This window comes from Sciurus carolinensis, chromosome 17 (assembly GCF_902686445.1).
Source record: "Sciurus carolinensis chromosome 17, mSciCar1.2, whole genome shotgun sequence".
Classification (NCBI taxonomy): Eukaryota; Metazoa; Chordata; class Mammalia; order Rodentia; family Sciuridae; genus Sciurus; species Sciurus carolinensis.
The window spans coordinates 5,302,398-5,328,025 of NC_062229.1; the positions used below are offsets into that span (position 1 = coordinate 5,302,398).

General features: G+C 50.4%; 2 protein-coding genes across 2 annotated transcripts; both read right to left on the reverse strand.

Annotated features, from left to right (window-relative positions):
• Window positions 1–9,783: 9,783 nt before the first annotated feature.
• Window positions 9,784–15,303, reverse strand: Cd320 (CD320 molecule). The gene is made up of 5 exons (XM_047531488.1): window positions 15,113–15,303; window positions 11,997–12,122; window positions 11,126–11,359; window positions 10,704–10,853; window positions 9,784–10,539 (listed from the first exon to the last, which is right to left on the reverse strand). Exons 1-5 carry the CDS (start codon window positions 15,237–15,239, stop codon window positions 10,397–10,399), a joined length of 780 nt encoding a protein of 259 aa, XP_047387444.1. The 5' UTR covers window positions 15,240–15,303; the 3' UTR covers window positions 9,784–10,396.
• A 3,075-nt stretch (window positions 15,304–18,378) lies between these two features.
• On the reverse strand, window positions 18,379–25,592 carry Ndufa7 (NADH:ubiquinone oxidoreductase subunit A7). The gene is made up of 4 exons (XM_047531436.1): window positions 25,496–25,592; window positions 25,046–25,095; window positions 22,457–22,606; window positions 18,379–18,594 (listed from the first exon to the last, which is right to left on the reverse strand). Exons 1-4 carry the CDS (start codon window positions 25,544–25,546, stop codon window positions 18,504–18,506), a joined length of 342 nt encoding a protein of 113 aa, XP_047387392.1. The 5' UTR covers window positions 25,547–25,592; the 3' UTR covers window positions 18,379–18,503.
• Window positions 25,593–25,628: the final 36 nt, after the last annotated feature.

The window sequence follows — 25,628 nt, forward strand, 5'->3', positions numbered from 1 at the left end:
TTCTCTGCCTGAGAACTTGGGTCCATCACAGCTCCCTCACCTTCCAAGATCCCAAGAAAGCCACCACCAACCAGATACTCACTGCCACCCAAATGTGCCACCTCCAGGGGTCCCAGGGGCATGGAGGATGCAGCCACCCCCAGGCAGGACTTGGGTGCTCAGCCAGCACCTTAGACAAGCCACCACCTGCTCACAGGCAGGGGTACCAAGCTCAGGAGGCTCCAGTCTTTTGCTTCAGGTTGGGGCCAACTGGGAGGGAGTAGGGGGCTTGTGCCCCAGCCCCTGCTCAAAGGCACCTGGAGACGCCCTCCGGCTAGTGGAGGAGGTCCAGGGCGGAGCTGTCATCCCACAGGCTTCCCTAGGGTCAGCCTAGGTCCCTTCAGGAGCTACACAGGAACAGGGTCCCTCCAAGAAAGAGGCTGGAGGGCCAGTGTCCCACACCCACAGCCAGCCACAAAATCCACATGTGTTCGCTCTCGGTGTGGAACCTGGAGGGCGAAGGAGGGGGCCCCGGAGGAGAGGGAGGCCGGGGGAGGATGGGAGGGAAAGGGGCGGTTCTGGGCAATGCACTTGACCAAATTAGGTTGTGTGCATGTGTGACTATACCTTGACCCACTACTGTGACATTATAATGTGCCAATATAGAAAGAAAAAGACGTGAGGAGCACAGCACGGGGTCGCAGCCCTTATCTTCCGTGGTGCTTCTCAGCAAACAGATGGCAGGGAGCAGCCGCCTCCCTGACTCCACCCAGCGGGGCGTGGAGAAGGCACCCGGAGGACGGAGGACGGGGCACTGGAGACACAGCTGATGGGAGGACGGAGGATGGGGCACTGGAGAGACAGCTGATGAAGGCGGAGGAGGGGTGGGGGAGGAAGACGAGCGAGCGGAGAGGAAAGAGCAGGGATGAGCAAATAGGGACTGAAAGCAGCTCCCCGAGAAGAGAAGGGCTCGGTGTGGCTCCGCGCTGGGGCACTCGCAGCCCCGCAAGGCCCTGGACCGTCCCCAGCAGAGAGAGGGAAACTAGCAGATCCCGAGAGGGGGAAGCTGGAATGAAAAGATGAACTGGTGAGCCCCAGGGGAAACAGCAGGCGACCCTGAAAGCAAGGATGCCAAAGAAAGCAAAGTGCGGAGCACAGAGTACTGGCCGAAAGTGGTCATAAAGGTTGAGCACCCTTTATCCAGAATTCGAAATGTTCCAGAAACTTTGAGCACCAATGTGATGCCATGAATGGAAAATTCCACACCTGACCTCAGTCAAAACGTAGGCACATCAAAAATACTGTATAAGATGACCTTCAGTTGTGTGTACAAGGTGAATGGAAAACAAATGAATTTCACACTTATACATGGATCTAACCCCCAAGATATCTCGCTATGTATCTGCAAATAGTCCCCAACCCAAAAGCATCCAGAATCTGAAACATTTCTGTATCCAGGCACTTCCGATGATGGACTTGCAACCAGTACTGGCAAAGAGTAGGGTGATGGCGCCCTCTGTTGGTGAGATTTGTAGGAATGTGGCGCCGCCGAATGGCACGCCCCCTAGAAGGGAAAATGGCAATAACTAGCAATACTACAAGTGTTTCCTCTTCTACCTAAAGGTAGACCTAGGTGCTAAAATGGCCACTGAGTTAGTAATACGTTAGTATTTCTCATACTCCTGAAACTTAGTAAGAACAGGACAGCCAACCTAAAAAAAAACGAGGACAAAACACATGATGGACACGTATAGAAGAGAAAACCCAGAAACTTACAAAAATACACTAAGTCTCACAGATAACGGAGGAAATGGAAACCAAGACCAGGAGATGCTATTTTAGATCCACTTGATTGGCAACGAATAAATCAGTCAAGCCTGTGCTGTGGTGCACACCTGAAATCCTGAGAACCTGGGAGGCTGAGGCCAGAGGATCAAAGTTCAAGACCAGCCTGGGTAACTTAGCAAGATCCTGTCTCAACACATAAAAAGGGCTGCAGATGTATCCCAATGGTACAGTACCCCTGGGTTCAATTCCCAGTACTACAAAAAAAAAAAAAAGTGTTGCAGAGAATGAGGTCAAAAGAAATTACACATTCATTACTGGGAGGAGCTTAAGTTGGTACCACCACTTTATAAAAGTGACCTTTTATAAGGGTCACTTTGCTGACCTGTAAAGTTCAAAAGCAACCCAAAAAATGCTACATAGGGCTGGGAGGTTTAGCTCATTGGTAGAGTGCTTACTTGCTTAGCACATGTGAAGCCCTGAGTTCAATCCCCAGCACCACAAGAAAAGGCAAAGAACTTGAATGGACATCAACAAAATATACACAGTCAGCAAACACAAGACGAGATATTCAACATCATGAGACGTTAGGAAAATGCAGGTCAAAACCGCAGTGAGCTGGGCACGAGGTGCACACCCGTCATCCCAGTGACTTGGGGGTTTCAGGCTGGCAGATCACAATAGCAAGACCCTGCTGCAAAATAAAAAGAGCTGGGTCTGCACTTGGTGTTAAAGCCCCCCTGAGCTCTATCCCAGTAACACTCTACTGAGAACAAACCCTTAAAATCACAATGAGATACTACTTCATAACCACTGAGAGAATGTAATTAAAAAGAAAAGTGTTGCTGAGAATGTGGAAAAATTAAAATAACCCATGTTCACTGCCAGTGGGAACATAAAATGGGTTAATCTTCATGAAACCGTTTGGTGGTTTCTCAAAAAGTGAAACACAATGACTACGTGATCCAGCAATTCCACTCCTAAGTATGAAACCAGAGAAACTGAAAGCAGGGATTCAAATAAACGCTTATACATGAATGTTCATAGCAGCACGATTCACAATAACCAAAAGTTGGAAAGAGCCCAAATGTCTATCAATACGTGAATGATAAACAAACTGTGGTATATCCATACAGTGGAATATTATTCAACCATGAAAAGGAAGGACTGATATGTGTGAAACATAAATGAACCTCAAAAACATTCAATGACAGGAGCCAGGTACAAAAGTTCCCACATTTTTATGATTCCATCTATAGGAAGTATCCGGAAGAGGTAAACATACAAAAATAAAATGCAGATTTATAGACGCCAGCTTCTGGGGAGTGAGGGGGTAGGGAGTAACTGTTTATAGGTACAGAGTTTTTGTTTTTGTTTTGCAAGAAATATCACATTTTGTTTAATTCAAATGCTATTCTGAGCCCCATTTCCTCTTTGTGTATTTTTTAAGGTGAGCTTTTTATATTTTTAAAATTATAACAGCACATATAAACTATACAAAATAATGGTTTTCTTTTGACATTTTCATAGTACACATAATATACTTTGATCATATTTCCTTCTGTTACTCCCCTGACCCAGACCCCAGAGATGGCTAGTTGGTTGGTGGGTTGTAGTGGTGGAAATGTCTGGGAACTAAAATCGTGGTTCTATAACACTATGAATGTACTAAATCCTACTGAATTGTTTGCTTTAAAATGGTTAATTTTATGTTATATGAATTTCACCTTAATAAAAATGCATGAAAGGGGAGTTTGCATGAACCATTAATTAACGGTCTCTTTGTCTTGTGAAACAAAGATTATTCCAATTCTATAAACCTGGTGTCCCCCACCCAATTGCCCCCACTCCCTGTGTCCCCCAAAATACACAAAAACCCTCAAGGGTCAAAAAAGAAACGATGATGGACATTACGAAATGTACATGACCAGATGAATAACAAAAATATTCCACACGTGTATTTGTGGGATGCAGGTGAATCATCCTAAGGTGAACTGGTAACCTCATGTGCTTGCATTAGAAAATGAAGAGAAAAAAAAAAAAAAAAAGTCAAGCAACCAACTTAAGAACAGTAGAATAAGCTCAATAAAATAAAAATAAGAGAACATAAAAGAACATAAACAAATGCAGAAATTAGAATGGACAGACAACCCCAACACTGGTTTTGTGAGACTAATAAAATAGACAAACCTGGCAAGATTAATCAAGAAAAATAAAGAAGTCAGGCTGGGGATGTGACTCAGTGGCAGAGTGTTTGCCTAGCATGCAAGAGGCCCTGGGTTCCATCCTCAGCACCACAACAACAAAATAAAATATTAAGCCAAGTGTGGTGGTGTAAGCCTCTGTCAGGGAGACAGAGGGAAGAGGATGGCAAGTCCAAGGCCAGACTCCGCAACTTAGCGAGACCCTTAGAGAAACACCGGGGATGCAGCTCAGTGGTAGCATGTGCGGGCCCTCGATTCAATTCCTGGTACCATGAAATAAATAAAACTGCCCACCGTTTGCTCAAGACATCGTATCTGTGCCAAAAGCCCAGACCAGGGCTGGGGATGTCAGAGTGTACGCTCAGCATCCACCGAGCCCTGGGTTCAGTGCACAGGCACACACACACAGAGTTTATGCAGGAAGATTCATAAGAGTTTAAAAGTTGGCTTAATCTAAAATCTGCATAGAAGAAGCATTTTAATCACTATATAATAGATGTTTTCATTAGTAATAATCATTTAGAAAAGATGCCATTTATTACAGAAAAAGACTAACGACCTGGAAGTGAATCTATGTAAGATTCACAGGTTTATGTAGATCAAGCTCTGTGAGTGAACGGTTGCCTGGGGCAGGGGCACACGCCTGCGATCACACTCCAGACGCTGAGGCAGGAGGATGGCAAGTTCCAGGCCAGCCTGGCAATTTAGAGACCCTCTCTCAAGATAAAGAAAAGAAAAGAACTGAGGATGCAGCTCAGTGGTTAGGCACCCCTGGGTCCAATCCTCAGCATAGCGGGGATGAACCCCAAGAGGATCCATTTTGCAGAACACAACAGGCCGACGCTGGAATGTATGAAAACGCAAGGAGCCGCACACAGCTAACCTTCTTGAGGAGCGGCTGTGGAGGGTGAATAAGAAATCAGCCAAGAGTTGAGAGTTTGTTTTGAAGAGCAGGAAATGTAAAAGAGGCAGAGTTGCTATTTTTTGTAACAAGTTCTAAAAGACTGACTTTAGCTGGGCCCAGTGGCACATGCCTATAATCCCAGTAACTTGGGAGACTGAGGCAGGAGGCTCTGGAGTTCAAAGCCAGCCTCAGCAACAGCGAGGCACTAAGCCACTCAGTGAGACCCCATCTCTAAATAAAATACAAAATAGGACTGAGAATGTGCCTCATTGGTCGAGTGCCCCTGAGTTCAATCCCCGGTACAAAAACAAAACAAAACAAAACAAAAAAACATTGCACATCCCAGGTACATGAGATACCTGGAATAGTCAAACTCACAGAAGGACGGGTGCCAGGGGCTAGGGAGTGGAGGGTAGGAGAACAGAAGCTTATGGCAAGATGAAGAGTTCAGATATGGATGGTGGTAATAGTTACACAACTTGGTGAACTTAATGCCACTGATCTGTACACGTGAAAATAGCCAATTTTGTGTGATGTGTATTTTACCACTATGCTTTTTAACGGGGTAAAATTATCGATCCTACTAACATGCAGGAAAATGACTACCGTAATATCTAAGAGGCAGCACAGTACGTTTGTCCACACCAACATTATTTTTGGAGACAGGGTCTTGCTAAGTTGCGCAGGGCCTCACTAAGTCGCTGAGGCTGGCTTTGAACTCTGGATCCTCCTGCCTCAGCCCCCCCAGTGCCACCACGCCCAGCTGACTTGTGATATTGAACACAATGTAAACGTTACCGGCATAGTTGCTACACTGTATTGTTGAGGGAATCGGGACAACAAAAGGTCTACACGAGTTCAATACAGATGCAATTCTGTTTCCAAACAGTTTCCAGCTGGGGCTGCTGAAGGCTCAGCTCCTCTCCCCGGCTTTCCCGCCACCCCTCCAGCCTACGTGCCTCAGGAAACCTTGGTCGCCGGCGCCCAGTGGCCTCCCCGTTATCCGATGGACGGCCTCTCGTTCTCGGCCTGCTTGCCCTGGCCCGTCGCAGCTTGCGACTCAGTCCAGCACTCCCCTTGACTGGACCCCTTCCCTCCTGAACACTGCTGGTTTGCTCCCATCTTCAAGCCGGCGCCTTCTCCCTTCAGCTTCTTCCTCACTTCTGAATCCTCTAGACCTCGCTCCAACCACCCCTCTCCTCCCTCCAAGAAACGCCACCTAAAAACCCCACCTCACGTCTCCAATCTGGCCAGAACCAGGACCCAGGGCGCCTACTCAGTCTCCCCCACCACTTTCTTTCCCAAAAGCGCCTTCAAAGCAGGGTTCCTATTGGCCCCCCTTCCGGAGCCACGCCCACTCTGGCCACGCCACGCCTCTCACCGTGAGCTTCATCAGCCCCTCAGTCCCAACATCTGAGGCATCCTTGCTTCCCCACGCCCTCGCCCTCGTCCCGCGTGGCCACCAATCCTGGTGCCCGATTAACTTTAAACAGACCCAGATCCAGCCATCCCTGGTCACCCGCACCGATCCCCACAGGTTCCCCGCTTCTCGTGCTCCCTGGACCACTGTTGCCCCTTCTGCCTGATCTGCCAGCTCTCGCTTTGGCTCCTCCCAATTTCAGTGGTGGGTTTTGTTTATGGCTGTATACTGAGCACCTAGAACAGTGCATTATACAGTCATATCTTTTGGGGTTGGTTCCAGAACCCCTGCAGATACCAAAATCTGCAGGTGCACAAGTCCCTTATAAAACGCCCTGGAGTTTGCAGTACAACGTACATTCATCCTCCCACATCCTGTTTCCAGATGACTATGTTAACACAAAATAAACTGTGCAAACAGTTGTTATAGTGTATTGCTTAGGGAATAGTGACAAGCTAGAGGGAAAAAGTCTATAAATGTCAAAGACAGACACATTCGTTCTTTTCTTTCCATTCCTTTCCTTTTTTTAGGGCCTCACACATGCTAGGCAAATGCTCTACAACCTATGGCCCCCACCCTAATCACTTTTTTTTTCTTTTTCGTACATTACCTAATCACCTCTTAAAAGGTCAAATCTACAAATACGATCACATTCTGTAGGGGTTAAGAGTTCAACAGAGAGGGAGCTAGGGAGATAGCTCAGTTGGTAGAGTGCTTGCCTTGCAAGCATGAGGCCCAGGGTTCGATCCCTAGCACCGCAAAAAATAAAAAAGAGTTCAACAGAGAAATTCATGTCTCTATTTTTTGTCCCTATAGACTGTTCTGGAAAATGCGACACAGACTAGGATTTGACTCAGACGGGGGTAGGGGGGGTGACTCCAGGAGGCAACCACAGTGATGCAGGTGACGGGGTGAGGGGGAGCAACAGACCAAGCATGGTGGCAGGGACAATAAGGATGATACCAGGCACCAAGGGAGGACAGAGTTGCCAGAAATCAGAGTAGGAGGAGACAGCTTAACATTTCTGGCTCAGCACCAAGGAGCTAGCTCCTTACATTCCAGGGTTACCCCTGCCAGGTTGAGCCATACCCTATCCACAGGCTGGATTCCCAAACCTGGGTAGCAAGCAGCAGGCAGCCTGCACAGCCTCCAGGCAGCCACAGTGGAAGCAGTCCCTGCCTAACCTGTGCCTGGTCTAACCAGGACCTCAACACCATGGTGAGGGAGCCCTCTGTCTCCACTTGGTCACTACCCAAGGCATGCGGACCTGGGACCAAGCAGCCCCAGTGCATTCTGGGCCTGTGGGGCTCCACTCCACCTTGTTTTTGACCTTGTCGAGGGTGAGAGGACAGCTGGGCACCATGGTCCAGACTGCCTTATCCTGGTTCAAATCCCAGCTCAGAAACTACATGACCTGAGTTCATGTACCTTAACTTTTCCCCCCGTACCGTGAACATAGACAGTGGAAAGAGCCTGCAAGCCTAGCAACCAATGAACAACCAGACAAGACTAGAGCTGAGATACTGCCCAGCAGTGGAAAGGAACAAAGTGCTAACTCTGCGACTCGAATGAGCCCTGAAAACATGCTCAGTGAACAGGCCAGCACAGAAGACCAGGTGGTACCAACCCAGGCAACCCACAAGGACAAAGTGTTCAGTGGTTACAGGTGGCTGGGGGAGAGCGGCTGTCCAGCGACTGCTAAGGGGCAGGGGGTTTCCTTGGGGGATGATGAAAATCTCCTGGCTAGACAGAGGTGACGGTTGCACAACGCTGTGACTGGACTAGGTGCCACTGGACTGTACACTTCAAAATGGTTAATGGTTAATTTAGGTAATGTGAATTTTCCTCAGAAACAAAAAGAGGTGGGGGAGGACTGGACAGGGAAACACACAGCTTCCCCTCCCCATCGTCCCCCAGCCCCGAGTCCACCGCTTCCTGGCCACTGTGAGTCCATCTGGAATCTGCCAAGCACTCATCCACCAGGACCTGTGCCCACCAGGACATCTCGCCCCTGAAACATGCTCAGAGGTCCAGACCACAGTCCGTGACATGGTGTGGGATGAACGCTGCGAGCTGTCTGGGGCCCTACCCTGCTAGCCTGAGAGACAAGGCCACCTTTCCCCTCAGCGTGACTAATCAGAATGGGGGACAAAGAGAAAAAGGGCTGAGCAAAGTTACAGCTCAGCACCAAGTCAAGGACCTGGGTGGCACAGAGTGGATAAGACGGGATTGACTGGGCCTCCTCAGTGAGGAAGAGAAGGAAAGGGCCCACGGAGCTGTCGCTGAGGGTGGGGCACCTGTCCCGTCCTGGCTGCAGGCTGCATCTCGGGTGGGGAGAGTGGGACTCCTGCAGGTCTGGGCTCTCAGGGCAGAAAGGCCGGATCCACCCTGTGAGAGGACTCTCAGGTACCCTCGCCCGACACCCTTCTAAACCTGGGTTTCCTGGAAATGACTCACTGGGCTGATTCTCAGGACAGGATGAGCAGCTGCCAGCAGGAACCCCGCTGGAGGAAACAGCACTAAATCCCCATAAGCTACTGGACAGGGAGCTGCTGGCGGGGCCAGGGCTGGAGCTCTCGCCTCCAGCCTGCCCCACCCCGGCTCACTCATGCCCCCCGCCCCATTTGTGGCAGCGGATAAAGAGGAACCCGAAGACAGGGCCTGCAGTTGTTCACACCCCTGCATGACCCCCATGCCAACACACTCACACGCAGGATGTGCACTGAGCTAACACACTATAGCAGAAGTGCTGCTGGTCTAGCAACTTCTGCTTTGCACCTTGGAAGCCCCAATTTCCCAAGGACCAAGGACAGAGTGCAGCCAGACTGTTTCCGAAGTCCACAAGGAGAACCCAGGCTGTCCCAGCATTGCCTCTAGGATATAACAGAAACAGTTAAATCCATGAAGTGATGTTCAGTCAGCCAGTCTCAAGAGAGAGGGACCCACCATCCCGTAAAACAAAAGAACCAGCAAGCCCAGGAACCGGAACTGTGGCAGACAACAGGAAGGCTTCTAAGATCCCAGAGACCAGGCATGGGACAGCCCCTCCCAGCGCTAGCTAATTCCTAAAGTCAGTGAACAGCCTACCTGGGAGCCACCTTTCACCCACAAGCCCTTTCACTGGGCTTTCAAGGCTCTTGGACTCTATGCCGCGACCCACCTCGGGACCAAGTACCAGACAACTCAGAACAGTACCTGTGCATGTTCCTGTGACACAGACCCTCCCAAAATGAACACCACCAGCCAATCCTGGGCCTGCTTACCACGCCTCACCTGCTGCGACAGGATTCCACCCGTGGTTTCCAGGCTCCTCTGCCTCCTGACCAGCGATATCCCTCACCCAGGTTTCTTCCCTGCATGACTGCATAGCCCGACAGGTGCCTGTGACCCCACTCCACTGTGGGAGTCTGAGTTGTCTTCTCTTTTCCTTCTTCTCTTTTCTCTTTTGGTACTGAGTATTGAACCCAGGCAGGCTCTACCACGGAGACACATTTCCAGCCATTTTTATTGTGAGGCAGGGTCTCGCTAACTTGCCACCCCCTATCTCAGCTCCTGATTTTGGGATTCCAGGGAAGCCGGGAGAAGCCCTGATGGACAGGGGCGCTGCCAACCTCGCTCTGGCTCCACGAAGCCTGCCGGATGCAGACCTGCCGCAGCAGATCTCGGGAGGCAAGAGGGGGAGAGGCCAGGGGGCCCCATCGTCTCTGGAACCTCAAAGAAGGGGGGGTGTCAAACAAAGACCCCAGGCTGCCCAGGTGGAGACAGAAGCCAGAGGCAGGCAGAGGACCTGAAAGAATTTTAATTGTCACCCTGACAAGGGTGGCAGGAGTGTCTAAGTGCAGGGCCGTCCCACACCCCGGGAGAGGCCCGTGGCGAGCCCCTTGTCTCTGGCTGTGGTGTGCTCTCCATCCCAGCTCCTCCTGTGCAAAGGGAGTGTCCCAGCCTCCTGAGCACATCTGCAGGAGCTCAGGTGCAAGGCTCTAGGCAGCCAGGAGCTCCCGGGCTCTGAGGCTGGGGCGCCACCAGCGGTCTGCACGTCCCCACTGCGGCAATCCTCATCGGGCTGCGCTCAGGGCAGGGGGGCCAAGGTGTGAGAGACTGTCCTCAGACCTGTGAGGTCTTCCCTTCTGACAGCAGCAGAGACTCCTTCACTGCCACCAGCAGCCCCAGCGCAGGCCGATATCCCTGGGCTCGGAGCCACACCACCACCAGGAGAATGGCAGCAGCCAGGCTGGCACTCAGCACCCCTGTGGGGACAGACAGATGGACAGAGAGGTGGTGGGAGGGAGGCAGAAGCTGTCACAGCCACCTAGCTCCCAATATGCGGGGCTCAGTGGTCTGCAGCCTGTCCCCGCCTAGACCCAATTCCCCCAGAACAAGCCTGGGGCAGGGGAAGGCCTGAGCATCTCACCAGCGATGGCGACAACCCCAGAGACACTTGGATTTCTGTACTGGGGCTCAGCAGAGGAGTCTGTGGCATTCCTGAGAGAGGTGACACTCTCCAGGGTCACAGGGGTCACCATGGTTGTGGCATTCCCTCCCTGGAAAGTCTCATTGGTTTCTGCAATAAAAGCAGGCATTCCGTATCTGAGGAGGGGGCACCCAGGGCATGGGGCATGCACAGGGGTCCAGGTGCCCAGGGGAGCTCTTGGGGCTCATCCATCCAAGACTAGGTGAGTTACTCCTAACAATGCCACGCCACCCTACAGGGGCAAGGCAGAGTGCAGTGACCACACCCCCGGCTGGTCACAAACACCCCAACAGACATCACGTACTCCTAACCAGACCCAGCCCTCCCCACTCCCACAGGGCCCCGAGACCCTGGTGACCCACCGCAGCCAAGCTCATCGCTGGAGTCCAGGCAGTCTGGATGGCCATCGCAGCGCCACGTGTGCGGGATGCAGGTGTTGCCCAGTGCACAGTGCAGCTCACCCGTGGGGCAGGGCTGGCGACTGCAGTTCCGAAGGTGCGTGTCAGTGCTACCAGAGCAACCACTGATGCTATCACAGGAGCAGCGGGAGCCAGGGGGTGGAGGGCACTGCCCGTTCTGGGCACACGGCTCAATCCCTGGGGCACAGTCAAGTCCAAAACGCCCATGCAAGAAAGCCCAGCATTCTGCACACAGCTTCCCAGTAAGTCCCACCTTCTGAGAACAGCTAACCTAGCAAGACTGGCCTTGCTATCAGGCTCAGCTCACTGTCCTGTTAGCTCCACCTTCCAAGGTCCTGCCTCCCTGCAAGCTCCTCCCCACAAGACCCCACTAGCTCAACTTCCCTGTAAGTCTACCTTGGTTTGAACCCTGGGCCTTGGCAGGTGCTTTTTCACTAAGCTTTGCCCCTAGCCCAAACCACCTCTTTTCTTTTTTTGGTATTGGGGTTTGAACACAGGGGTGCTTTACCACTAAGCTGCATTACTTTTTGTGACAGGGTCTCACTAAATTGCTGAGGCTGGTCCTGAACTTCCTGCCTCAGCCTTCCCAGTTGCTGGGATTACAGGTGCCACCCTGGTGGAGCCCAGCAAACCCACCTCTTCTTAAGTCCAAGACTCAGACGCCACTCTACCAGGCTTTGCAAGCCCTGCCCATTCCTACAACCCTGCATTTTAACAACCCCTCTCCTCTTCCCTGCCCATCTTGGCCCAGGAGTACAACCTTCCATTCCCACGCCCCACCCTGGAAGCCCTGCCCCAGGGTATGACCACTTACTGCACTCCTCCTCGTCGCTGCCATCTGCACAGTCCGGGTCGCCATCGCAACGCCAGGTGAGGGGCACGCAGTAGCCACTGCTGCGGCACTGGAAGCTCGTGGGCTGGCACGAGCCTGCACTGGGGCCTGTGAGATGCACAAGCGATGCCCTGGGAGGCCCTAGTCTGAATCCTCTCCAAGGGCCAGGGCCTACAGGTTGCAACCACAGGGATAAGCCAGGCCCAGGGCACAGGAACGACACAGGTGGCCACTCCTTACTGAGCCTGGGGTTTGGAGCCCTACGAGGCAGGCCCTGCTATGATTCTACAGAAGATACTAAGAGAAAGTCACAAAGCTAGTGGCAGAGTCAGAATTCAAACCCAGGTCTCATGGGGGGGTGGGAGGGGTTAGCGTTAGGGTTAGGGTTAAGTTTAGGGTTAGGGATAAGGAGGGTGGTAAGAATGAAGGAAAGAAGGACTGTATAGAGGGAAAAGAGGGGTGGGAGGGGTGGGGGGAAGGAAAAAAAAATAATGAATCAAACATCACTGCCCTATGTAAATTTATGATTATACAAATGGTATGCCTTGACTCCATGTACAAATAGAGAAACAACATGTATCCCATTTGTATACAATAAAAAAAAAAAAAAAACCCAGGTCTCAGACTCTGGAGTCTTTAGCAGGCTCAAATGGCCAGGCGGTCTATCCTAGAGAGCTCTCTCTCTGTTTCTTAATGGTGCTGGGGATTGAACCCAGGGCCTTGTGCATGTGAGGCAAGCACTCCACCAACTGAGTTATGCCCCCAGCCCCACCTGAGAGATCTCTAATCTCCATGGTTCACTAGACTAGGGGAGAAGCCATCCCCCACATGTTCCAGGTAGGATTTATGGTCAAAATCAGTAGGGCCTATTCTATTCCACCCGCTTAGCAAAAAAGGGAAACTAAGCTCCTAGGTAGAGAACTGGCGCAGTTAGCAAGCCCTATTGACTCACCTCCTAAATCCTTCCCTGACCTAAATGTGTCCCCTCCTCCCTAAAGTCCCTGGTTCCCATCTCCACTAGGAAAGGACCAGAGACCTCTCAAAGAGTCACATCATTCTGTCACCCACACTCCCCCGGCTCCTAGACCCTCTCCCTACCAAATCCAACCCTCCCACATTGTTCCTCTTTATCAAGCTCCTCTTCCTGGCCTCCTCGTGGCTGGACTAGGGGGCCTGGCTCACTTACTCCAGTCTTTGCCTGGGACTTTCCCTGGCCCAGAAGGCCCTTCTGTCCTTTCACTTTGCACCTGTGATTTCTTCCACAGCCTTTAGATCTCAGCTTACTTCCTGGGAGGGATCTCAAGTCCCTTTCAGAAGGCTCTGCCTCCTGTGTATAACAACAGTCCTTACACCAGTAACACCAACCTCCCACAGACCACAGTCAGCAGAGGTCAGGGCTGTGATCTCGTGACCCAGGTCAGGGAAGTCCCTGACAATGCATGGGCAACAGGTCACAAGAGGGTCCGAGATGAGTACCAATTAGATGTGAGCCTTCGCGGACTCCAAAAAGGGAGGCTAGAGCTGTTTGCTGATCTGGAGGGGCACAGAGGAGCCTGAAAAACAAAGCTAGGAGGTGACCCTTAAGGGAGGGAAGAGCTAGGAGCTCTTCCTAGGAGGAAGAGCTTTATGGGTCTCTTCCCCTTGGTGCAGCAAGGAGAGGTAAAAATACCCCACCCTGGCTTGGCCTCGCTCTATTTGCTCTGCCTGGTCCTACTGTCCTTTCCACCTTCACTCACAGGGCCTGAGTCTCCAACCCCCACCCCCAGGTCTCCAGGTCCAACTGTACCTGCAGCCACAGTCTCTGAGTTCAGCAGAGCCGGAAGAACCAGGGACAACCAGGAGCCAGCTTCCTTCCCTGCCCATGGAGGTCTGGCAGCCTCCAGGCACGGCTTCCTCCCCAGGCCTCACCACCAACAGCCCTGAGGCCTCTGACCTTCTTTTGCTGGCCTACTGGACTGTGTCCCTCTGTAAAGTGGGTAGCAGAGTAGGGTAGCTCCACCTCATGGGACAGTGGGTCAGAGAGGAGTTGGAGAGGCTAGTGATCTCCCCTCCCAGCCTGGGGTAGGAAATTAACAAAAGGGGAAGAGACCCATAAAGCTCTTCCTCCCACAGGTAACAATGGTCCTGAATAGGGTGACGCCTGACCTCCCATAGACTCGGACACTCAGTGGAGGTCAGGGTAACATGCCACAGAAGAGAGTTCCTACCATGAGCTAGAAATTCCTATCTCAGCACTCTGAGAAAAGGAGCTATTTGTATGCAAAGAGTTCTTGTGCTTGGTTCAAATGAACCCAACTTCATTGAAAGAGTCAGAAACATTTGGCTTGAAAAGCAGGGACTTTGGGGTGAGTTCCATAAGAGGAGAATGCGTGCAGGAGTGGAGGGTATAAAACTGTGCTCTCAGATGACAAGTCAGGGATTCCTGTAAGCAAGGGGAGGTCACTCCAACCCTCCCAGCTGCCTCTCTGGAGCGCTCAGAGATGGTTCCCCTGTCTCTGGACACCCAGAACCACGTGGGCCAGTACGAACAAGACCAAACACTTATGAAGTTGAGGTAGCAAGTGAAACGTGCTCAACTGCCTGGAGTAGACCAGAGAGGGAGACCTTTCATTCCCTAAGGCAGGAAACCGTGGAGGAGAGAATGGGAAAGCGAGGCTGGTTGTCCAGGAAAGAGCCACAAGGCCTCCAGACAAAAGATTTTTGGAAAGCACAGCTGCAGCGGAATCACCAGGAGGCCGGCCCTGCGTGGTTAGAGGTGTGAAAACCTGTGTTTGCCGGGAGTCTTCCCAACGACGCTGGACTGAAGGGCGCCTTAGAGGTGACAACAGGGGCACAACACAGCAGAACAGGTCATGGGGGGAAGGGAAGTGGTGCGCAGGGCAGTTAGAGGCAGGCACAGGCGCCCAGGTGGAGGGTCCCCCATTCAGTCTCTCAAAACACCAATGCCCGCTCTCGGAACACCGCTAAGTCCAAAACCATGTGCTGGGGGAGTGTCCACGACGGACAGGCGGCGCAGCCAATGGAGAAACGCTGCGGTGTGCGCGGGGCGGGCGCAGCCGCAGGAGGGGCGGGGGCGCACGCTGTGGGGGCTCGCTTACCTAGAGCCTGGGCCGAGGTCCGGGTCGAGGCCGGGGTCGAGGCAGCCTCCAGGCCTAGCCCGAGGCCGAGCAGTAACCGCAGCGCCAGGCCCAGGGCCGCTGTCCGCCGTGCTCCGCCCCGCGTCATCCAGCCGCTACTCGCGTCTCCCCAGCCACGGTGCCCGCCACACGGCGTCCCGGCCGGGTTCTTATTCCTGCGCACGCGCACGCGCGGGCCGGGGCGGGGCCTGCGCCCCTCGCTCCCGCGGCGCCGGCGGCTATTAGTACCGTAAACGTTAGAATACGAGGGCCCCTGAATTGTAACGCTTCCCCACTTTTTCATAGGTAAAGTTCATCGGAAGGTATAGAGCCCACTTGAAGTTAGGTAAATGTTTTTTTGTTTGTTTTTGGTACCAGGGATTGAACCCAAGGGTGCTTTACCACTGAGCCACATCCCCGGCCCTTTTATATGTTTTTTAAGAGACAGGGTCTCGCTGAGTTGCTCAGGGCCTCCCTAAATAGCTGAGGCTGGCTTTGAAATCTCGATCCTCCTGCTTCTTCAGTCTCCCTAGCCGCTGGGATTACAGGCGTGCTGTCACCGCGCCCGGCTCCGAAGTTATGTGAATGATATCGGCATCTTCTTAAAAACTACTTCGCGTTCCACATGCATACTGCGCTAATGTTGTTATTGCCTGATGATCTTATTTAATATGGTAGCAACTCCCCTCAGGCACTGCCCATCCTCTCCCTCCTCCTGCCTCTTTGGTGCTGCGGACAGATTTTACATTTTATTTACTTATTTTGGTTTATTGTCTTATTCCCTACTAGAATGCCAGCTCCAGGAGGGCAGGGATTTTGTGTTGTACTGCTGTGTCCTCAATGCCTGACATGGAGTAGACTCTTAGATATTTGGTGACTAAATGAGTGAAATGTCCATTTTTAGGCTTCCTTCTGGGTCCCTCACACCTGGATGTGATCACTCCTCCTCACTGCCTTATTTAGTTCTCACAGCCCCCAGGGAGATGTACATTATTCTGGCATCCTTCTCATTCATCGAAGATAGTTGTGCAGCTTTGGGTTTTCCCTCTTCCCACTAGCACACAGTAGTAGATGCATGTCTTTTTTTTTTTTGGGGGGGGGGGGCTGGGAATCGAACCCAGGGCCTTGTGCTTGCAAGGCAGCCCCTAGATGCATGTCTTTCAATCCAACCTGACTACCATATTTTCTTCTTGAAAATGAATGTCATTTGCAGTTCTGCCTTTGGAAGATGCAGTGAATCCAACTCCCAGTTGGGCCCCAAACAAGTCATTGTCCCTCAATGCTGACTCATAGGCAAGTGTTTGCCACCTCCAGCCCAAAGTTTCCTGTGAGGCTGCATTCAGTCACCCAGATTTCCACAGAAAGGTTTTTGTATTGAACTCAGGGCGTTTTACCACTGAGCTACATACCCAGCCCTTTTTAGTTTTTATTTTGAGACAGGGTCTCACTAAGTTGTTTAGGGCCTCCTTAAATCACCAAGACTGACTTTGAACTTAGGATCCTCCTACCTCGGTTGAGGATCACAGGCATGAGCCACAGCACCCAGCCAGAAGAGGTTTTATTTGCAGGCTAATGGCATGCTTCACAATTTGAAAATGTTAAGAGGTTATATGGCTTCTTTAAAAAAAAAAAAAAAAAAAAAAAAAATTTAATGTGGTGCTGAGGATCTAACCCAGTGCTCTCCTACTGAGCTACAACTGCAGCCCTACATAGCTTTTGTATATATATTTTTTTCTTTTCATAATAATCTTCCTGATTACCATGGGAAAAGGAAATAAAAGGCAATGTTGTTCAGATGTAATCAGAGGGAAAGGTTAGTAGGGTAAATAGGTCTGCCCAGGGAGGAAGGGAGGGGAGTGTCCTGCCTTTGAGGATCAGGATCAGGTGAGGGAGGAAGGGAGGCCTCTGGGGATCCAGGCAGAGGGGCAGCCCTGGGATTTGCTTGGAGTAGATTCATTAGCTGTTCAGAGCCAGCTCAGTGAGTATGAGCAAGTTCTTGGTCTCTCTGAGGCAACCTGACAGCCTTGCTTCAGGACCAGAGCAAAATCATGGCTGTACAGAGCTTAGGATAGCACCTGGCCCTGAGAAGGAGCTCAGGTGTGTCAGGCCTCTTTCCACTCCACTCCCACGCCAAATTTCAAGTCAGGGTCATAAGACTTTATTCAGAAACCCTGTGTCATATCTTGCCTGCGACCTCAAAAAGCCCTCCCAGGTTGCCCTCTGCCCATCCTGCCCAGCCTTCCTCTCCCTCTTGACCTTCCTGAATGTTTCATCCTTTGTTCCCAACCAGAATCCCACCTCCTCCAGGAAGCCTGCAGCTTTGGGAATTTGTAACACTCATCTTGGGGCCTGGGACCATGGTCTTTCTCCTCTGGCTCTAAGCTTCCAGAAGCCAACAGTGTCAACACTCTTGGCATACAGCCAGATCTTCTGCACCTATTGGAGGGTTACAGGGTCATTCCATGGGGCACCCGACACTCCCCCTGCTATAGCTGTTTGGGCCCTGCAGCCAGACCTGGTCCACTTCCTTGGCAGCTTTCTCTCTCCTGCTCATTGCTCCACAGGGACCAGCCCCCTTCCTTCCCAGCCTAAGCATGCCTCAGCCCTCAGGTGGCAGCATGATCGTTCCTGGCTCAGGAAGGTTTTTCTGAACCCACTCCGGGTGAGACTTCTCTGTGAGCTACCCTTACTGCTCTCTGCTTTCACCACTGAGCTGCAGGTGGCCAAGACCAACTGGGGGCCTCAGTGAGAAGTTGCCAGAGAACTTCCACATGAGCAATGAAGGGGGTTGTTCTCCAGTGAGTGTCTGTTAGGTTTTCTGAGTACAACTCCCTCCCACAGGCCTTGGTAGTCAATGCTCCCCAAATACCCAGAGGTCTTGGAACCCAATCACCCAGAAGGAGCTACCCATTCCCCATTCCCACCACTCTTGGGAGCAGAGCCAGGCCCCCTGCACATGATCGGCTCTGCACCAGGGATGGCATATCACCCTGGAGCCAGGATCCCTTTCCCACCAGTGAAGCACTGACATGAGTTAAACTTGGCACCAACTTCACCCCAAAATCCAAGTAAGCTGGATTAAAAAGCAAAAATGCCAGGCTTGGTGGAGCATGTCTGTTGTCCCAGATACTTAGGAGGCTGAGGCAGGAAGATCACCTGAGACCAGGAGTTCAAGTTCAGCCTGGGCAACAGAGAAAGACCCTGTCCCTTATTTAAAAATTAAAAAAAAAAAGAAGTGAAAATGGAAGTGATTTGGAACTTCATGTATTTTTCATAAGTTAGGTCACAGTCTCCCCAGAGGGAATTCCAGGAGGAAAAGCAGTCAGGTGGCCGAGGACATGGCCAAGTAGCCTATGGGCATGTGGGCACAGGGTCACAGGTAAGGCTCATCTGTGGACAGCTCCCACCTCTTCATGGGAGGAGCAGGCGTCACTGCTTTCTTCTCAGTGGCTGCCACAGCTGAGCTGGAGGAGGAACACAGACTTCAGTTAGGGCCAGGTCTCCAGAGAACAATGCAGAAGTATCTAAAAAAAAAAGTCACACCCACCCTTATACAGACACACCTGCTGGGGCTTTCTGGATCTGGAGACAGAAGGCAGGTGTTTCAGAGGACTCTAACCCCTCCAATGGGGGTAAGCTTCCTTGCTGCCCCAGTCCCCTGCAAATCCCCAACAGCTGGGTCCCTCCCTTCCCACCCAACCATTCCTGCTGCCCCCAAACAGGATGCTGGCAAAAGGGCCTGCAATCAGGTGACAGTGTTCACTGGTCTTTCTCAAGTGCTGCACATGGGCAAAATGCTAGTAAGAAAAAGTCCTGTGTTTAGGGAGCCCTTAGGCTGGTGGGGCCGAAAGTTAACATGAAGTTGAAAAATATGTTGTTTAGCCAGGTGCAGTGCTGCCCATCTGTCATCCCAGCTACCAGGGAGGCTAAGGTAGAAGGATGGTAAGTTCAAGGCCACTGCAGGCAACTTAGTGAGACCCTGTCTCAAAGTAAAAAATAAAAAGAGCTGAAGGAGTAGCTCCCTCCTTCCTTGCCCCCCCTCTTCTTTCTCTCTCTCTCTTCCTCTCTTTTCCCTCCCCACCTCTTTTCAATAATGGAATTGAACTGAGGACCTTGCCAATGCTTGACAATGGAAGGAGGGAGAGGGAGGGAGTGAGAGGGAGGGAGGGAAGGAGGGAGGAAGGAAGACTGGCTGTTTGGAGCCAGTCCAGTGGCTCACACCTATAATGCCAGCTACCTGGGAGGTAGAGGCAGGAGGCTCACTTAAGCCCAGGAGTTCAAGGCTAGCCTGGGCAACATAAAACCTGTCTCTTAAGAAAAAATGAAAAAGAAAAATATGCGGTTTGGCCACAAGTTGGCCAAGGGGGAGCCCCAAGGACACACTGTGCCAGCAAATCCAGGACAAGCCCAATCCACCCGAGCCCCTGGGAACCGGAGCTAGAGAGGCTCAGGCATACCATAAATAAGAGAAGAAAGGCAGCAAGAGGGTGGATCATGGTGGAGGCCCTAGACCCCTGTCCTGGGTGCCTCAAGGGGGTGGTAGAGGCAGAAGGCTGCTCCCCTAGGAAATGCTGACATCCCCAGGGGCACAAGGAGGGGTCTGGGGGAGTCAGGGAGCTTGCTGCACTCTGGTACTGGACTCTGGTAAATCAGAAGGGGACAAGAACCATTCGCTAAGTCATAACTACCCAAGAGACCTGCCTGGCCTTACCATACCCTTACAGATCCTTGAACACTGCAAGTCTGCCATCCCCATTTTACAGATGGAAGAAACAGGCTCAAGAAGGCTGAGGGAGTACCCCAAGACCACACAGTGAGTCACTATAGAGCCCAGAGGCCAAGGGGGTCTGGGAAAACCAGTTTGAAGTCCTGCTTCTGTTAACTATAGCTTGGCCCCCTGAGCCTCCATTCCCGTTCTACAATGGGGCCTTCACCCTTTAACCCATGGAGTCACCAGGAGGCAGGCATGGCAGCAAGTCCGTCAGCCTCCTCTGAGCACTCACACGAATTTGTTCTCCGAGGAGACACCATTATCAAAAGACAAAATTACAACACATCTACTCTTTGGATCTTAATTGTCATTTGCTGTTCTAGAATTGGTCATCCTAGACTCAATCTATAAAACAGAATAGTGTGCAGATAAATTCAGCAGTAGAGGTTGGTTTTATAAACAGAAAGGGATGAAAAAAGCAATAAGTAAATAAAAATGATTCTTTTGAAGTTACTTTCCTTGCAAAGGTTAAAACACAGGGGACTTCTTTATCACACCAGTTAAAATTGGCTTGTTGGCTATTATTTCTCCTGATATCCCAGAAGGCCACATAAACAACTTAGTTTTGCTTGGTGGTGTGAAACTGGCTTGAATGACTCCATTTGGCTTCATCTGTTGGGCCTAGTACAGGACCTTAGTCCAACCCAATGGCCTCCTATAAGTTTTATGGAACACTTTTTGTTTAATCAAAAGAAGATACCTACTGGGCATGGGGGTACACGCCTGTAATCCCAGTGGTTCAGGAAGCTCAGGCAGGAGGATTGAGTTCAAAGCCAGCCTCAGCAACTTAGCGAGGCACTAAGTAACTCAGAGACCCTATCTCTTAATAAAAAATAAAAAAAGGGTTGGGGATGTGGCTCAGTGGTTAAGCACTCCTGGGTTCAATCCCTGATACCAAAAAACAAAAACAAAACCTTAGGCAAGTCACCAAACTAGGCTATTGTTTTTGTAATGAGGGGTCCATGTTGTCCAAGTTGGCCTCAAATCCCAGGCTCAAGACATCCTGCTGCCTCCACCTTCCTGGTAACTGGAGTTACAGGTGTGCCCCTCTATGTCCACCTCATCAACCTGTTTTTTTTTAGATGTTGAAATACCTTTATTTTATTCATTTATTTATATATGGTGCCGAGAATCGAACCCAGTGCCTCACACATGCTAGGCAAGTGCTCTACCACTGAGCTACAACCCCAGGCCTCAAACTGTATTTTTTGAGGTTTTCCTCAGTACTTGGAATTGCACCTAGCTTTTTACCACTGAGCTACATCCCCATTCCTTTTTTTTCTGTTTGAGACAGGGTCTTGTTAAGATGCCCAGGCTGATCTCCAACTTGCCAATCTCCCTGACTGAGTTTCCCAAGTACCTGAGATTACAGGCATGTGCCACCACACCTGGATCATAGTAGGTTTTGAGGGGCCTCAACTATATAAAATTCTGTTTTTAAGAATACAAATATTAGAGCTGGGGTTGCGGCTCAGTGGTGACACTGGGTTCGATTCTCAGCATCCAATAAAAAATAAATAAATTGAAGATATTGTGTCCATCTATAGCTAAAAATATTTTTTCAAAATACAAAATTTAGCTGAATGCACTGGCGCATGCCTGTAATTCCTGTGGCTCAGGAGGCTGAAACAGGAGGATCATGAATTCAAAGCCAGCCTCAGCAAAAGCAAGGTGCTAAGCAACTCAGTGAGACCCTGTCTCTAAATAAAATACAAAATAGGGCTACAGAAGTAGCTCAGGGGTCAAGTGTCTCTGAGTTCAATCCCCAGTACTCACCTCCCCCAAAATACAAAAAGTATAGCCTCAAAAATTTGACTAATTCCTAAGCAACTTAGTAAGACCCCATCTCAAAATAAAAAATAGAAAGGGCTGGGGATGTGCCTCCGTGTTTAAGAGCCCCTGGGCTCAATCCCTGGTACCAAAAACAAAAAATAAACAAACGAAAAAAGGAAACAAAAATTACTGGGCTAGAGGGCTGGGGTTGTGGTTCAATGGTACAGCGCTTGCCTAGCCATGTGTGAGGTACTGGGTTCGATCTTCAGCACCACATAAAAATAAGTAAAATAAAGTATCATGTCCATCTACAACAAAAAATATTTTAAAAAATTACCAGGCTGGAAGCATAGTTCAGTGGTAGATCACTTGCCTAGCATGAGGTTCTGAGTTCAATCCCTGATATCACCACCACCACCCCAACTCCCCCCACACACACAATTTACAAAAGCAGTAATGTCCAGGCTTCTCCCAGGACCCTTGAAGGGACACCAGACTTCATCTGACACACACCCCTGATTGAAGTACTAAACCTTACCATAGGTTGGGGCTGGACTCAATGAGCTCTGGAATGAAAACCCCTTGGTAGCACAATTCCTAATTCAATTGATGCTGGGGATTGAACCCAGTACCTCGTGTATGTTAGGTAAGTGCTTTACACTGAGCTACACCCTCAGCCAGATAAACAGAATCTAGAAAAACACCTTTTGGCAAGATAGGCAGGACCAGTGGCAGGAGGGACCACTGCGGGGCTCTGGACAAATGGTGCTGAAGGTCCTCACCTCTCTGCTGTCTTGCCTGACACCAGTGCCTTCTGTGAGGACATGATGATTGCGGGGGGCACAGCTTCCCGGCGACCATCGCGAGTGCAGTAGTAATTGTTGGACAGTTTATGGCTGGGGCCCACAGGGAGCTTGGGAGGAGGCTGAGTCCTAAGGAGAAAGAGCATTGGCACTGAAGCAAACCAACAGTCTCTCCCATTGCCCCACTGGGGCCCAATCAAGTCAGTCACCAAGACTAAGGGTCTGCAGCCATGGGAGGGGGCTGCAAAACAGGTGTCCCTTGGCACACTGTTATGGATGCATGCCTGGGGAGGGATCCGGAGCCCAGAAGCAGGTAGTAGGCACTGCTTTGGATGTGAAGGTACTACAAGGTCAGGTCAAGGTCTGCCTTACTTCAGGTTCCCCCTTTGTCACAAATATGGTAGGTTTGGAGGACCTTTGAGAGATTCCCAGAAAAGGAGCCCAGATCTACATACAGCCAAGTTTGGCAGTTGGCTTCACCTCTACCAACAGGAGCTCAGGAAACTAAAGAGGCAGAGAGCCAGGTTATGTGACTACCATCTATCCAGTAATTGTAAACACTTGGACAGCGGCCCTGGATATTGCCTGCTTTGAGTAGCTTTTTCCCAAAAGGCCAGACTATGGAACCCCTGGGTTTCCTGTCAGGAACTCTTTGAAGAACCTGCTGGGATCAAAGCTTATTCCTCAAAGAACACCTTGCCCTTGGAGCCTGTCTAGATCTCTACGTTTCCTGCCACTGTGTGGTATGACGCCAGGACTCTTGAGCTAAACCCTGGACTAAATTTGCCAAGAAGTCTGAGGCCTTAAAAGGAAATACTAAGCTCCAAACAAAACAGGAGCTTCCTAGAGGGAAAAAGGGAGAAGACAGAAGACGGGGAGAAAAATCATGAAGATCTGGTTTTGCCAGGCACAGTGGCACATGTCTGTAATCCCATTGACTTAGGAGGTTCAAGCAGGAGGATCAGAGGATCGCAAGTTCGAGGCCAGCCTTAGCAACTTAGCGAGGCCCTAAGCAACTTAGCACGACCCTGTCTCAAAAAATAAAAAGGGCTGGGGATGTGACTCAGTGATTAAGCACCCTTGGGTTAAATACCCAGTACCAAAAAAAAAAAAAAAAAAAAAAAAAAAATTGGTTTTTATTTAGCTACATTGTTTAATAATATTTTTGTATGGTAACTGTTGTGCCACAATTTTAATTTTTCTTAAAACAAATGATAGTAACTGTATTTTTAAAATAACAAAAACAAATCTAAGGTAAGCATTTTAAAACATGACAAGCAATATATTATGCGACAGAATTTTCCTATGGAATGCAAAGATATCTTAGGTTTCAGCATCCTTGCACAGAAGGGTTAAAGAACAGTTGCCCATTAAAGGGCCCAAATTAATCACTAGAGGGCGCCACTATCCTAAAGAAGTTGAAAATTTCACAAAATCATTTTTTCAATTGACCCACCAACTATCCTGATAGAAAAGCAATTCAAGCTGGGTGCAGCGGTCCAGGCCTGTTCATTACTGGGGCAGGAGGCCAGACTCAGCAATTTGTCTCAAAATAAGAAGGGCTGGGGATGTGGCTTAGTGATAGGGTACCCATGTGATCAAGCCCCAGTACAACCAACAGAAAAGGAAAAAAAAAAAAAAAAAAGGCAAGCAATTCAACATTTTGGGATATTTGGAACTATCACACATGCAGCATTCACATAAATTTTATCACTTTAATGCTATGTTACTTTCATCCATGATAACCCTGTGTCTGCCTTTTGACTACCAACACCCTTCCTTTGATGTGTTCCCACTAAACTGGCTTCCTTCCTAGTTCAGACTCTTTTCAACCTTACAACTTTGGTATTTGTTGGTCCCTCTGCCAGCAACAATATGCTTTTTCAATAGTTATTATTTGGTTCCTTCACATCATTCAAGTGACTCAACTGTCAATCCCTGAAAAGAAACCTTCCCCAACCATCTGACATAGATAGCCACCCTCCAGCTTATTCACATTCATTCTGTTTTATCTTGAAAACATTTCAGAATAATGGTACTTGCTGTGTTAATTTCCCTTCTGTTTCTCCCTAGGAGGTGAACATCACCAAAGAAATGTGGGTAAGAACTTCTCTTGTTCATAGGGTATCCCTAAAGTTGAGGACATGGCAAGAATACCGTTTATATCAACTACATAAATAAGTTTGAAATCAGGACACTTTAGGGTTCAGCCCCCAACTGTCACTTTCTAAATGATTGTAGGCAAATGATTTAGCTTCTCCAGGTCTACTGTTTTTAAATCTGTAGCTTGGGGATGAAACAGTAACTGACAAGCCCACACTGAAGACTGAAAATCTACTCAAGATTCCAACCCAGAATGCACGCCCAGCTTCGCTATTCCAAAGAAATTGGTTCCACGGAGAGTTCAGCAAAGTTAAAGGCATAGATATATTTCAGCCTCCATAGCCTGGCAGGCGGTGGAGGCAAGATCTCTGCCCTGCGCTCCAGGCATCTAACAGCACACGGATTTTGGTTTTGGTGGAGGAAAAGACCGAACTGTAGACTGGCGGGCGAGCGGGGTCTGCTCACCGCTTGGCGATCTCCTGGTAGCGCAGCTGCAGCTTCGCCTGCAGATCTTGCTGTGGGAGGAGAAGGGAAGTCAGTCTGCGGGGCATCCCAGGAGAGAAGAGGGCGAGGAAACAGGAATAGCCCGTGGATGAAAAAATGAAGGGAAGGCAGAGGATGAACAGTCAAGGACAGGTCTATGGGTCATGCCGGTGAAGAGGCAAGCTAGGGCCACGGGATCCAAAGGTAAGGTGGGAATCGAGGGAAATCCCAGACTTGAGTCCCGGGCCAAGGTAGTGGCGGTGGGGCAAGAAGTCCCTGGCCAACAGGGTCACAAATTGGGGAATCTGGGAGACATCCTCCGCTAAGTAAGGACCCGGCTTCGGAGGGAAGTGAGTAGCGGGAGCCGGTCTGAGGTGCACAGAGCCCACATCCCTCCCCCTCCCCTCCAACGGCCCTGCCGGTCCCGCACACCCCAGATGCCCAGTTCCGCAGCTTCTGAATAACGCGGGTAGCGGACGCCATCTTCCGTCCGCGCTGAAGGGCGCCGGCGACGTCGCTGCCGCGAAGGTTGCTGGGGAGCGCGTGGCGTCATATCGCGAGAGCA

Bases quoted from the DNA above. Each gene is read 5' to 3' on its own strand.
- Cd320 (XM_047531488.1), bottom strand. From the start codon at position 15,239: ATGACGCGGGGCGGAGCACGGCGGACAGCGGCCCTGGGCCTGGCGCTG. The intron at 12,123-15,112 runs GTAAGCGAGCCC...TGCATCTCACAG, and splicing joins GACCTCGGCCCAGGCTCTAG to GCCCCAGTGCAGGCTCGTGC. The intron at 10,540-10,703 runs GTGAGATGCTCA...CTGTCCCCACAG, and splicing joins TGGGGTTGTCGCCATCGCTG to GGGTGCTGAGTGCCAGCCTG.
- Ndufa7 (XM_047531436.1), bottom strand. From the start codon at position 25,546: ATGGCGTCCGCTACCCGCGTTATTCAGAAGCTGCGGAACTGGGCATCT. The intron at 25,096-25,495 runs GTGTGCGGGACC...CTCCTCCCACAG, and splicing joins TGCGGAACTGGGCATCTGGG to CAAGATCTGCAGGCGAAGCT. The intron at 22,607-25,045 runs GTGAGCAGACCC...CTTTCTCCTTAG, and splicing joins TACCAGGAGATCGCCAAGCG to GACTCAGCCTCCTCCCAAGC.